This window comes from Cinclus cinclus, chromosome 1 (assembly GCF_963662255.1).
Source record: "Cinclus cinclus chromosome 1, bCinCin1.1, whole genome shotgun sequence".
Taxonomy (NCBI): Eukaryota; Metazoa; Chordata; class Aves; order Passeriformes; family Cinclidae; genus Cinclus; species Cinclus cinclus.
The window spans coordinates 116,322,313-116,336,071 of NC_085046.1; the positions used below are offsets into that span (position 1 = coordinate 116,322,313).

Sequence of the window (13,759 nt, forward strand, 5' to 3'; positions counted from 1 at the left end):
AAACATTGAAATAATTTAATGGGTATGAGTGCTAGACTACTGAGTGAGAACAGGCAGCAAAGCATCTCAGTGCAAGAGCTGAACCCACCAGCTTCATTTAAGTGTATTTGTTCATAACAAGTTCCTTAAAAAGAGGAACTACCCTTGTGAGTTTCCCCTAGGTGCTCAAACACTGTCCTGCTCTGAATCTGAGGGCTGGTGAAGGATGGACTACAACCTGAGAACTGCATTTTATGCAGCTGTGAGCACAGGAGGCAAAACTAACTACACACTTGCTCCAGACTGGTTTAGCAATGCTGATGGGAGTGCACACTACTACCAAACTGCTAAACTGAGCTAAACCATGGGAAGACTGGTGATTTGTTTTGTCATGATATCTTGTACTTGCCCTTCAGACATTTCCAAGAAAAGAGCCATGTCTGGCTCGTGGCCTTTACTATCTGGTCCTGCCACACGTATTTAAAAACAAGATTATGTGGTATGTATGTAGGTGCAGACAGGTGTCAAGGAAGATACTCAACAGAATCTATATATCAGTTCTTATCTTTCAGTTCCAACTGGAATTAGATTCTGGGCTACTTCTCCACTTCAACCCTTGCAATACTGCAGGTTTGGTTCTTCTCCTCTTGCTTTATTGTAGCTATTTTGGAGCCCTATTCATTACTTCCAGTCTAATACTTTTCTAGGATCATCTGTCCTGGCATGCAGTGGCTATTGCAAATGCCCAAGATGCATGTGCTGAGAAAAGGAAGCTCCAGAATGGGAATAACAATAGGCAGGGCTGCTTATTTTGTACTTTAGTGCTGCTGTTACCATTTCACTTTTGTGCCAGCTGAAAACTCCAATATGCTTCCTATGCTGCAATAAACCATAGTCCCTGGCATGCTTTTGCATTCAAATACAAATCTATCTGCAGATCTATAACTGTGAAACTATTTAAAGCAACTAAGAGCTATTTGGAAAAAACCTAGAAATTAAGTCTGACCAATTTTTGATGCATAAATGCCTCTGGAGGTCTGTCAGAGATAAACAGTTGACTTCTAATTCTGCACAACTTGGACCATAAAACACTGTTCAGTGATAATTTTTCTCTATCATTTATAGGCAGAGTACTGGGAAATCCAGGACCTATTTCTTTCTAGCGCTGCAGAAGAATTATTATGGACCTCAAGCAAATGTTTTAACCTCTTTGTGTCACAGTGTTCTTTATCCTTAGAGTAGTGATAACAGCACCACTCACGACTCTCATGCTATTAATAATTGCAAATGCTTTACTGTTAGATTCTGGAGGTCTATATGGCACTAACAAACAAAAATTATTTATGCTATGCAGTACTGAGAAGTAACAGCACCTAAGGGAAGTGCTGCAGGTTGTCATATAAGGGTTTTGTGCCAGAAAGAAATATTTGTGTGCACTCACCCGTTGCTTTATTTTTTCAGTGAGAAAAGGCTTAATTAGAGCGAAGACTGGGTGGAAGAATAAAGGCTCATTAATCAAGTGGATACCTCGAACTTTCAGTGGAAAGGAATCCTGTCAGCAATCATGGAAAACAGAGTAAGAAAAAGAAAATATTATTGAAACACCTCTATTACTAAGGACAAGCCTGTAAAAACTGTCTAATCCACAGGTTAAAGTATTTCTTCTGACCTTGCCAATTCCTGCATTTTGTAGTGTTCTAACAGTGTAAATTAAGAATAACGTTTAGAAAATTCATATCTTGTTCCTCCCATTAGAGGGAAAAATCTCACCATTTTTTTCATCTCAGTATGAGGTGAGATTGAATATTAAAAACAAACAGAAAAACAAAAAAGAAAACTAGCACCAAATTGCACATAAATATCGTACACAAACTTTGTGCTCAGCCTTTCTTCTAAAGTACAGTTTTTCACAAGATTCTGCTACTAATTTACAAAAAGGCTATCTAGCTATGTGCTTTTATTGGCAATTTGCAGCCTGAAAGAAAATATGTAAATATATATAAACTATTGAAGATACTAACTTTAAGTTAAATAAGTTATATTTATAATTTGGAGATAAGCCTTGAAATTACTAGGAATTTGGCCAAGCCAGAAGTTCATCTTTACAACAAGATTATGGTTTTAATGAAATTTTTAAAATATCTGCTCTACAGCCTTTATAATATGAAACAATTTGGTTTCAACTTGCGTTCATTTAAAAGTTCCAGATCTTTGAAGTTTAAAAGAAAATATGGCAGTGCTTAAAACAAGCAGTGGGGAAAGCAGAGCTTCTTCCCTTCATATCCCACCTGATACTACATCTGAACCAGATTATTTTCTGCTTATAAAAGTGGTACTTCTCACAAACGTATCTCCTTACTAATTCAGTAGTTCTAAGGAACAAAAAACTCAAAGCAAACACATTTCTTTAGTTCTATTCCTTTTAGATTTTAATGTATGATAGACCTTAAATTTTCAGCTTCTATGTCTACTTAATGTTATTATGAATTATCATATACTTAAAGTCTACTGTCATGATTTTCACAAAACCATTTTCTGCCTGAGATAACAGATTTTTCAAGATAATGTCACTTATTATTCATACCATGCTTTCCATTCCTTAATACATACATCCTTTCTATTAACTTCCTTTCTATTAACTTCTGTTTCTTGACGCAGTGTTTGCAAGACACTTTTATTGAGTAAAACACAGGGTGAAAACTAAGGTTTCTTAACTTTTACTTATAAGCATATTCTGGAGTGCATTAGGCATGTCCTGGGGTGTATCAGGCACAGCATCTCCAGCTGGGCAAGGGAGGACATTGTCCCACTCTGCTCTGCACTGGGGTAGCCTTACCTTGAATACTGGGGGCAATTTTGGGCACCATAGTATAAAAAAGGCATTAAGCTATTAGGGAGCTTCAAATGAGGGCCAGGAGGATGGTGAAGAGTGTGGAAAAGTCATGTGAGGAGCAGCTGAGGTCACTGGGTCTGTTGAGCCTGGAGAAGATGAGACTGAGGAGAAAGCTCATCACAGTCTGCAATTTCCCTGTGAGGGGAAGAGGAGGGGCAGAGCTCTTCACTCTCCTGACCAGAGACAGGACCCAAGGAAATGGCCTGAAGTTGTGTCAGAGGAGGCTTATGCTGGATATAAGGGAAAAATTCATCACCCAGAGGGTGGTTGAGCACTGGAACAGGCTCCCCAGGGAAGTGGTCACAGCTCCAAGCCTGACAAGAGCTTGAGAAGTGTTTGGACAATACTCTCAGCCACGTGGTGTGACTCTTGGGATGTCCTGCATAGGGCCAGGAGTTGGTTGATGATGATTCTGATGAATGCCTTCCAACTTAACATATTCTTTGGTTCCATGATATTGAACAACACTAACAATCTCTGGATAAAATATACAAACCCAATTATAAGTGAGGAAAGGAATCTGCGAGCAAAAAAAAAAAAAACAAACAAAAAAACCAAAATAAACCAGTTACAATTCTTTCTCTTCTTAGAAAATAATACTGGAAACAGACAATTTTAAATTTTTCTTCTTCCATAGCTAGAATAAGCATTTAGAAGTTTGATAAACATTGAACAAATCACAAATAGGTCAAGATGGAAACATAGTCAAAGTATTTCCTTCTTAGAGATAACAGATGGAAACTTTCAGATATGCTTGCAAATCCTATTCTGCTTCCTTTCTGCTCTATTTCAAAGTTAAAAAAATTACCAGCAATCTGTTTATTACCACAGAAATCAACTGAAACTCTCACTAGTCCTGTTTTCATGAGATTTGGCCCAAGACTGCATAACACCAAGAGTACTTATTCAAGATGTGCGAAGTTGGGAACACCTAATCGTTTCAATTAAGTTTTACAGTAGACACCAGAAAAGAAGAACATCTGAAGTTTTGATGATATTAATTCAATGACTAAGCTTTGACTGAATCTCAGATATGAACTGGACCAAATCAGAGCAAGAGATTATCTCCCTGGCTCATTTCCACATCACAGGATAACAGTTTTATTATTACTGACTTTCAACATAACCTCTGAAGGAAAATAAGATTATAGAACTACACTGTAGCTTGCCTGTCAATTCTCTGTCCCCTTTTTTCCTTATTTTTTTCTCTCTCAAATCCAGTAGCAAAGTTCAACTGAATTTGGTGGAAAGGAATAAGCCTAAAAACAGTAAAATCCTGAGAAGTTTTGTGAAAAATAGGAGGTGAGGTAGCAGTGATTTGCACAAAACAATGCTCATGTTGTGGGGAAGAAAGCAAGTACATAAACTTTATACATTCTGTTGTTAGCAGATGGAAGATCACATAAGCATCGTCCATACTGGTAACAAGTTAGGAGTGTCTTGCTCTTAATTGCTCACAATGCATGCTATTTTTAATATTCTCTGAGCCAGGAATAAATGCTTTAAATATTGAGATAATGCACAAAAGAATGGAAGAGAAGAGGATAACAGGATAACAAACAGAGATCTTTCCAAAACTGGGCTTCATCTGCTCCTCCAGTCATGAAATTCTTGTGTTGTAACAGGTTGGTGGAATTCTTCTAAAATACCAGAAGTTGGAGGGCATTTACTGCTATAGAAGAATAAACTTTAAGTAAAATGAAGCAGAACTTGTAATGCATTTAGGATTTTGTTGTACTTAGCTGCATAGTCTGAAAAGGCCTACAGAAGGGAAATTTACTATGGCTTGGAAGAGCTGAAAAATTGGAAGCCACAGCAATGAAGATGCATAAAGAATTATGTCATACTTACTGTAAGAACAGCAGCAATTTTCTTGGCCACTGCTGGACTAATCTGGAAAGCATGAGCAAATCTCCATCCTTGAAGGTCAAAGATGGCCTTGACTCCATTTCGCTGAGTCTCGATCTCCCTTACAATGAGTTCAGATGTGATGAGACTTACACGAAACACATCATATGCTGTAAATAAACTGGGATCCCATTGTCCTGAAGAGAAGATAGATTACCCTGCATTACCATGGGAAACCCCATACGCATGCACTTTTTCTTCCTACAGCTTCTAATGTGCTTCTCAGGAACAAGAGTTGAACAGCAAGAACAAAGTTCCTGAAATAAACTGTTTTGTCTGAGTTACTTGGTGTGCCTGCTCTCTTACTCATCTTTGATGCTCTTTTAGGAGATGGTACCACATAATGTAGCATGTTCTACCTATGGCCATAGACCCAGTACAAGGTACAATTCAGTAACAGTCATGCTAGCAGAAGCTGCAGATCATCAATCCAATCAATTAATAGAATTGTTTTCAGCACTGTAGTTCTGGCACAGTTCAATGAATCTCATTTATTTTTTTTCTGAGGCCTGAGCAAAAAATTGCATGGAATGCACCTTAACCCTAGATGAAAGCTTTAGAGGGCACAACTGTCTACTAAACCAGCTGATAACAAGACAATTCTTTGAAAGTTGTCAAAAATAAAGCCCCTGTACAAAATAAGCATAGAGATATAGTGGTCATTTAATTATGTACTTCTGGAAAATATTTTTGGGAGGTGCATCAAGCATTTTCATTAACAAGTGTTGTTAGCTCTTTGGCTACAAGTAAAAAGTTAAAACCTAGTGAACTGCTCATCCAAGCCTAAACTGAATGTTGATACATGACCTGGTGTACACCTTTGTTTGTGTTCTCCCCGCTCTGTGCTGCATCTGCATCAGTACCACAGTTTTAGCTCATGGCTTTGACAATTTACATGAAGTCAAATGATTGTTGGGACACTCAGAGCAAACAGCCACATAATCTTACAAGATTTAACCTTCAAGATTCTTTTGATGCAAAAAAGAAAATTAGTTTCTTCATAAGGGATTGTACAGCTTCAGCCACACCAATATATAAGTAAAATTATTTAACTGTTATGGCTCAGTAAATTCACCTTTATATTAATGTAAACACATTTCTAGCAAGGAACTTAAATATATTACCTTTCTAGTTAAGATATTCTGATATGATCTAGTTTTATCAACACCTGCAGTTTTACCCATAAAATATTTTTGGTTTGCTGCTGAAATGGTGATCATTAAAAAAAAAAAAAAAAACCACCACGAAACAAAAAAGGCAAACAAACAAAGCCCAAAAACTTCAGTATCAGAATGAGGTCTGAAACTGTTCCAAGCAATTTTGTCACTCACCAATTCTGTATATTAGAACTTTGCTTCCATGTGGGTCTCTTGACCTTAGGACTCCATGATAGCCAGCTTGCAAAAGACCAAGAACAGAAGATGGTTGTAAAACTGCACTTATTTCTGGGCATTCAATTCTCCACTTCTGATAATTCTTCAATAACTGGAAAAAAAATTAATGTGGATGTCAGGTAAGCATCAGCTATTACAGGAAGAGACGAATTAAAAACATGTTTTCCAAATGTGGTCACAGTCAGGTTTAATTCATTAAATTAGCTATAATTTAATTGTATATTTTAACCAGATCACTCCTAGAAACTGAAGGTTGCTATATCGGATCAAGTAAGTGAGTAAATTGCCATGATGAATTTAGAACCCAGTCAAATCATTAATAGACTGCAGTTGTCATTTTGTGTCAGAAAAGAAAACTGAACATACAATAAGCCTGTAGTTTCTATGTAAAATGGAGCAAAACCCCATTTTTTTTCTGCTCAGGTTACCTTTAAGATTGTTCATTTTGCTACTGCATCAGACTCAAGATTCAAAATCATTCAAGAATTTTTTTAATTTAGACGTGCAAAATTTTACAAAGGAACATTCTCCTGCACTCACTCACTCCCTTCCTCCTTATTTTTTTACACAGCCATCAATAATTCTAGCTTACTATTTGAAACAGGTATGCTCATCAGCATATCCAAAAGCATTTCTGAGGTCCCTTCTATCCCTCTGAAATTTGAGAATGCAACACAGTAGTGGGTCCATTACACATGTGACAACTTCCCTCCCACAGAGTGGAAATAACGAGAACCTGTTTGGCTAAAACAGAGATCCCATCTGTTGTCAGGGTCTTGGTCACCCTGGTTCCCAAGGCTGGGAGGAAACACCATGACCAGTATTTCTATGGCACAGGAGGAGCTGTGTGTTGAAAGGCCATGGAATAATGCTAAGGAAGAGGCAACTAAAGGTGTTCCTTTGTGAGGTGACATCTGTGTTGAGGAATTACAGGCAGCATTGTGAAAGGTCATCTCCAAGATGAATCGTGAAAAGTTAAGTTGGTGATGCAGTAGTTCCAAATTCCAAGTCTAATTACTGTTTCTCCTTTTAAGTAATTAAGTGGATGTGGGGAAAATTAACTATGGCCTGCAACTAAAATCTATTTAAGACATAGGAAATAGGAAGCTATGCAAGATTGTTCTTTAAAATGCTTTCTCTCAGTTCATCAACTAAAATTTGCCTCTGCTCTATCACTTAGTTTGGAACATAGAGAGATGGTGATTACAAGCAATTCATATTTTGTTTTAATTTCCTCATGGCTATGACTTAGAGGTCTAACCCAAGACCTTCAAAGAAGGTAAACTAGTCAGAATTTTTCATTACCTTGTTTCACAACAAACTAAAATTTAGCTTCAAATCTTAAAGGTAGCATGTACAGCCTAGCTTCTTTTATTGTTTCTATATGCCATCAAACAGAGAAATCTAATCTGATCCTCAGCACAGTTTGACAAATTAAGTGTGTTCACTGCACTAAAAGCATCAACAAAAAAATCTTTTATTTCCTGTAATTTGTATTAACAAATTAATTATTTTTTTTCCTTTATCAATTACTCCATATTTCACAACAGAAATACTAAAGTTAAAAGAGCTGTCAGGTCCAACTAATATAACAGAACCTTAAAAAGTTTACAGATTTCTCGTATCTATGCAAGTATAATTTTCTTCAGCATTTTCACTGGAAGAATTATCAGAAGGAACTTCAGTAAAATTGAATTCATCCCTACAGACTCTTAGAGGGAGACCTGAAACTCACCATCACGTAGCTCACAGCATGCTCACGTCAGATAATTAGTCTTATCTCTTAGCCTTCCCTCTGCTTTCGAGCTTCTTGTATAATTTTACATAAAACATACCTTTTCTTCAGCTTAATGCTTTTCTGCTCAGATTAAGGTCTTGAATGATTTTTAAAGTCTCTCAAATAAATTGCCTTGAGGAAACTATTTATAAAACATTATTGTTTATCAGCAAAATTTACATAAAAAATACACGGTACACTGATCAGAAATTAGCTACATTTTTTTATGGAAATAGAGTCTATAAATACGTATTTAGATACAAAAATATATACAAAAAATTATATACCATGCTAGAATCCCACTTGATTTGGCAGGTGAAAAAATGGATAAAAGTCTCATCCTAAACCATCACCACAGAAAGAAACATTTAACCATTAGGAGAATTTTATTAGACGCCTCTTGACTGCATTCAATCAGTTTTGGCCTAGGTTAATTTTAAAACTAACAGTAAACGAGGTGAGGGAAAGAGGGAAGAAGTAGGGAAAGTAAGCTAATTTGTGAAACAGAAGTTCACAATAATTGCAAGGATAGGCCTGTTGAGGTACTCTGATGATCTCACTCTGCCAGTACTTGACTGCCTACAAAGGGCACTGTTTGAGCAATCCCAACTGCTTTGTGCCAAACAGCAATGTCAACATGTTTTTCCTTGGTCTTTCCAAAACAGACTCTGAAATAGGAGCAAAATACAGAACCACCCTGAAAACAACTATGCAAACATCTGTAGCTTTGTCATTTGTCACTTCTCTTCTAAAATCTGTGGTACCACAACTTCATGAACATATATATTTTAAACACCTCTTTGAAGAGCTTCCTGCCAAAATGACACATTAATTCAATTAAATTATTCTGTCTAGTCAATACAGTTAGTGTCTCATTTTCATGATATTTACATTTTCCAAGTTGGAAACAACATGGATTCAAGTTCTTGGACTTAGGAAGAAAAAGAGTGGTGTTTTGAGTTTGTGATACACTTAACATCCTTACAGAAGGCATCGTTAACCTACTACTACACCCATTAAGGAGTAAATATATGATTGGAATACTTTGGACACTTTCCATGATACAACTAAGTGGTGTACCTTTCAGACACACAACACTTGGCTAAGCCTACAGCATACTTCCCTTGGCAAGAAAATCACAAAGTGCTGAGGAGTTCTCAGATTTTGAAAATCTCATCTAATTACCTAAAACCATTTAGATAGGAAGCAAATGTTAGCATTAGAGAATCTTCCACAGAATCTATAGCTAGTTTTGGCAGATATTATGTAAAATTTTATTTATGTAAGCAACCCCTTTCTTACAGCTGTACATAGTCAAGTCTCACACAGCCACTTAAAAGAGAATCCTTAAATATGTAAAGGAATTGAAATACTAGCAGTGGTTTAGAAGTTTTCTAGTTTTACACTGCTTAAGCACAGAAATTCTTGCAAATTTTTTTCAGGTGTGATTCTTTTTTCAGCAGGGAAATACATAAATGTTGCATATAACAACCCGTTTGGATATACATAAAACGACCTAATCTCAGGAAAAACAGACACATTTATTAGCCAGTATAAAAAATGGCTCACACATTTAAATGACACAAGAAAAACATCTCGATGTATAATTATCTGTGTTTACAAACTGAATAACCTACTTAGCATCTGGTCAGCATCTGAAAATAGATGCAAGATAACTTGATGGGGGGGGGGGGGTGGTGGAGAAGCTGGATGAAAAACTCCAGTGTCTGGAGTTGAGCATTAATTAAGAGGTTTTTTCCCTGACGTCTGTTGGGGATAGTTCCAGGTTTTTGAAAATTAGAGACTACAAAGTTACCAATTAAACCAAGATTCAGGTCCTACAAACCAAAGTGAACTTAGTACTTTACTTAGAAGCAAAAGAACTAGAAAACACTGATCTTGTTAGAGAAACTAATGCATCTATATACAGAAATTAATTATATTTTTCTTGATTAATAAATATTTATTTATGTTAATGTGGATGACAGGCAGAATTAGGCCTCTGATGTGTCAGAAGTTGTACCAATGCACACAATGCTTGGGGAAAAAAATGTTTTCTACCGGCATTCTTTGCAGGAGAAACCACAGCTCAGATTTCAGAATATAAACCTTTGTGCATATGTATTTTATACTTCTTTTTATATACATGTGTACACATGTCCCAGAATTTAAACCTACAGTATACATGGACAACGAATTCAGAATATTTTATAGAGACACAGAACTTTCCTAATTCCTCATGCATTGCTCTTTGTCACTGGAAAAAGACTGGCACTTGCTGGCTTAGCACAAAGGGAAGCCTGGCTGACTGATTTGTGTTACCTCAAGAGTCAGCCCAGAAAGCTAATAAAGGCTCTTTCATCATTTTCAAGGAATTCCTCAGTATTGATGGAAGAAAAGCAGCCAAGTAACTTATTTCAACTTAGCATTTATGTTTGAATGATGTGAAGATCCTCAGAGATAATGTCTGAGACCCAGAAGTGTTTTTGACACTACAGAAAACAACACTTCTTGTACAGCATGGTCATCCTAAGTGACTCACTTGCAGCACAACACAGTAGGAAACTCTCATTCCTCCCTAAGTCGAATGCAGAGCAAAACCAAAGTCTGGCTATATACCTTGGTATCAACCAGAACTCCTAAAAGGATCCTTGATAGTTAGAGAGTTTTCAGTGCCACAAAAGTGATGCTTATGGTAGTATGTTATGAAAGCTCTTTGCATAGAATTTCAATGCCAAGCATTTTCCTTCTCTTCCCCAGTGTATAATCTATTTCAGGTACAAAAAGACAGCATTCCAAAGTCACAGAGTCAGTCCTATACAAGAGTTATAGGATGTAATACCTAATAAAACAGGAAGAATCATTTATGTCCAAAGGAAGATCCTAGCTCTCCAGATTTCATATATCACTAGTTAATTCAAGTGACAGTGCTTTTGGTGGTAACAATGAAGTCAAACATACACACCTAGCTGGTACATTCAAAAAGGGGTAGACACTGATCTCTATGGTGACCAGTGACAAAACATGAGGGAATGGCATGAAATTGTGTTGGGGGAGTTTAAGTTGGATATTAGAAAAATGTTCTTTACCCAGAGGGTGGCTGGGCACTGGAACAGGCTCCCCAGGGAAGTGGTCACAGCACCAAGCCTAAGAGAGTTCAAGAAGTATTTGGACAATGCTCTCAGGCACTCAGTGTGACTCTTGGGGTGTCAACTAGTATATTCTTGGGGTGTCAACTCAGTATATTCTGTGATTCTGTGAGAATAGTCTGCTACTGAGCTTAACCAAATAATCACTGTCTTCGAGAAATGAAGACAGTTTTATCTCTTCTTCAAGTCCTTCAATTCCAGGTACCTGTTTCAGTGCTGGATTTTCTCCTAGCATGAGAGATATCAATATATCAGTAGTTAAAAGCAAGCCTGGAACTGCCATTGTAAAAATGTAAAAGACTGCTGTTATGAGTCACCATAAAAGATTTAGGAATGGAATGTCTTGACACAATCAACCTGATTATTCTTTTCTGAAGCATTTCCAAATGTTGATAACTGGCATCAGATAAATCTGTGTCAATTATTAACCAGAAATGCATTAATAAAAAGGTCTGGTCAGTTGCCAGACTCCTGATTCATAGTTAAGGCTAAGTATAAGCCCATACTAAGATGCTGGACAACCTTTGCTTATATGCTTTGACACAGCCATGAATTTTGGTTATACCTTAGCTGCTCTACAAATACTATACAGTAGTATATGGAAGCCCAGTGGGCAAAGAGAGTCTTATCAGCCTGAACTCCAAACCAAGAGGCAACATCAAATCAGGACAGGAGGGAAGAGCCACTCTCTGGACTGATGGCAGGAGGGCTCTGTCTAGGATGAAGGAACATTACTTCATTTAACATAACTTATGCATGAAGTCACACTTGGGTTAGGTGAATATACAACTTACGATGATGACAGATTTTTGCACAATAATTCTCTTTGGCCTTGATATACCAATTGCAGTAAACATATTCCTGTATTATTCTTCCTATACTGTAAGAGAAGCATTCTAGAAAATGGTGCCAGCTTGTATGCAGAAGATTAAGTGCAAGTGGCTACAGCACTTGGAGAACTGAAATTCTAGACAGAAATATTAAACAGAGGTTGGTTTTAAATATCAGAACTTCTTAATTCAAATGAAGGTTTACAATTCAGAAACTCAGCAGCCTGTGTAGACCCAGAAAACCTAAAGAGGTTTTAAAAAGATGATTTTTCAAAGCAGGTCCCCAGTCTAGAGGGCTGATTCTCAAGAGGAACGTAGAAAATTTGCTACTTCATAGACTCCCATCTCTAAACCGAATCTAGATTTCACACTCCCTAAGATTAGTCCTACCTACAACACACCTCACAATCCCATCAAAGTGCAAAAACATATGGGCCAAATTCAGAAGTGCCACAGTCCTGTCTATAGGATTACCAGTAACAACCAATTGCAACGCAATTAGGAGTGGATATTCAGGAGTCCATATGTCCTCATTAAGCCCTGCATTTTTGAACCAAGGAGCATAGGAAAATAAGATGGCTTTTGTTGGGAAAGAAAAAAAAGGCATGGTCCTACGCTTATCAGTGCGCAGCTTTGATAGAAACAATGTCATTAACTTCAAGTAAAAGTAAGATACATAAAACCCAAAGGAATCTGACTTGACTCCTTGGTTCTGCTGAGGAGGAAAGGTTTAAAGCTATGATGCAAATCTCATGAGTCAAACTAAAAGAATAAAAATACAACTTTTAAAGCTATTTATGATTAAGGGCCTAATTCAATTTCTCAATTTCCTTTTTTAGCTACCTTGATCCTGCAGTATATCTGTATGCAAACAATCTTCTCTTACGCTGAATAAACTTGCGAACAGAGATTTCCAGAGAAATCAGAAACAAATAGGTGAAATCTGTTGGGCAATGCTGCGTAATCAACATGAAATTCCATGGAAACACAGCTTTCAGTTGGCACATGTGAATAAATGCTTTTGCCCTGGGAGGATTTGGAAATACTTTTTGTTCCGAAGGTTTAATGGCTGTCAATCTTAAAAAAAAAAAATAAACTGATAACAATCTGTGCCCTTGGATATTAAAAATATGCGTGCTCTATGGCAAAAAAAAATAAAAAGCATACAAAGAGCCGGGAAAGCACCACAACTTCCCAAAGCCTGCAAGGAGCGCTGTAAATGACTAAATGCCAAGCAAAAATAAGTTTTTACTCATAGTTTTAGAGTAATTACAAGTCTGCAGTGAAACCAGTACGGCTACGAGTAACCTGAGCCTAACAATCATGACGGGGTGTCCTTTGAAGGATACGGTTTCCCAACCGCAGCTGTGACCTTACCACACTTACTGTACAGGCGAGTGACTGTACCACGCTTACCACAGCCTTTATGTTTCCACATCGATACCGCCCCGAGCCAGCCGCGACGCCGCACGCCGGTTCGGTGCCTCAGTGAAGGCACCGCGACGAGCAATCGGCGACACCCTGCAACTCCCCGCTCGGCCTCGCCCGACCCAGCCCGCAGCCCGAGCGCGGCTGCTCCGTCCCGGGCCGGGGCTCCCCGCCCTTCGGGACCTGCCCCTCCGCCCGCTCCTCACCCTCCAGGCCAGCTCCAGGTGGAAGTCTCGGGCGCGCAGGAACCGCACCAGGAAGGCATCGGAGAGCGGCTGCGGCCAGCGCTGGCAGGGCTCTGCCTCCGCCCGCCGCCGCAGCTCGGACACGGCCCCGCGCACCCGCGGAGAGTTGTCGGGCAGGTCATTGAGCTGCCCCGCGCCCGGCGGAGGCTGCGACAT

At 38.2% G+C, this 13,759-nt stretch overlaps 1 protein-coding gene and 1 long non-coding RNA gene across 2 annotated transcripts in view; one reads left to right on the forward strand and one right to left on the reverse strand.

Moving 5' to 3' along the window:
* TTPA (alpha tocopherol transfer protein) overlaps positions 1-13,759 on the reverse strand; it is a 16,627-nt gene extending 2,868 nt beyond the window's left edge. Inside the window, exons 1-4 of the mRNA XM_062489309.1 lie at positions 13,565-13,759; positions 6,112-6,265; positions 4,724-4,917; positions 1,421-1,531 (exon numbers count right to left, since the gene is read on the reverse strand). Coding sequence (XP_062345293.1) covers positions 1,421-1,531; positions 4,724-4,917; positions 6,112-6,265; positions 13,565-13,759 — 654 coding nt within the window. The remainder of the gene's footprint in view (positions 1-1,420; positions 1,532-4,723; positions 4,918-6,111; positions 6,266-13,564) is intronic.
* Positions 95-5,064, forward strand: LOC134042196 (uncharacterized). The gene is made up of 2 exons (XR_009933039.1): positions 95-609; positions 1,441-5,064. It is a non-coding gene; the product is annotated as an uncharacterized LOC134042196 (long non-coding RNA).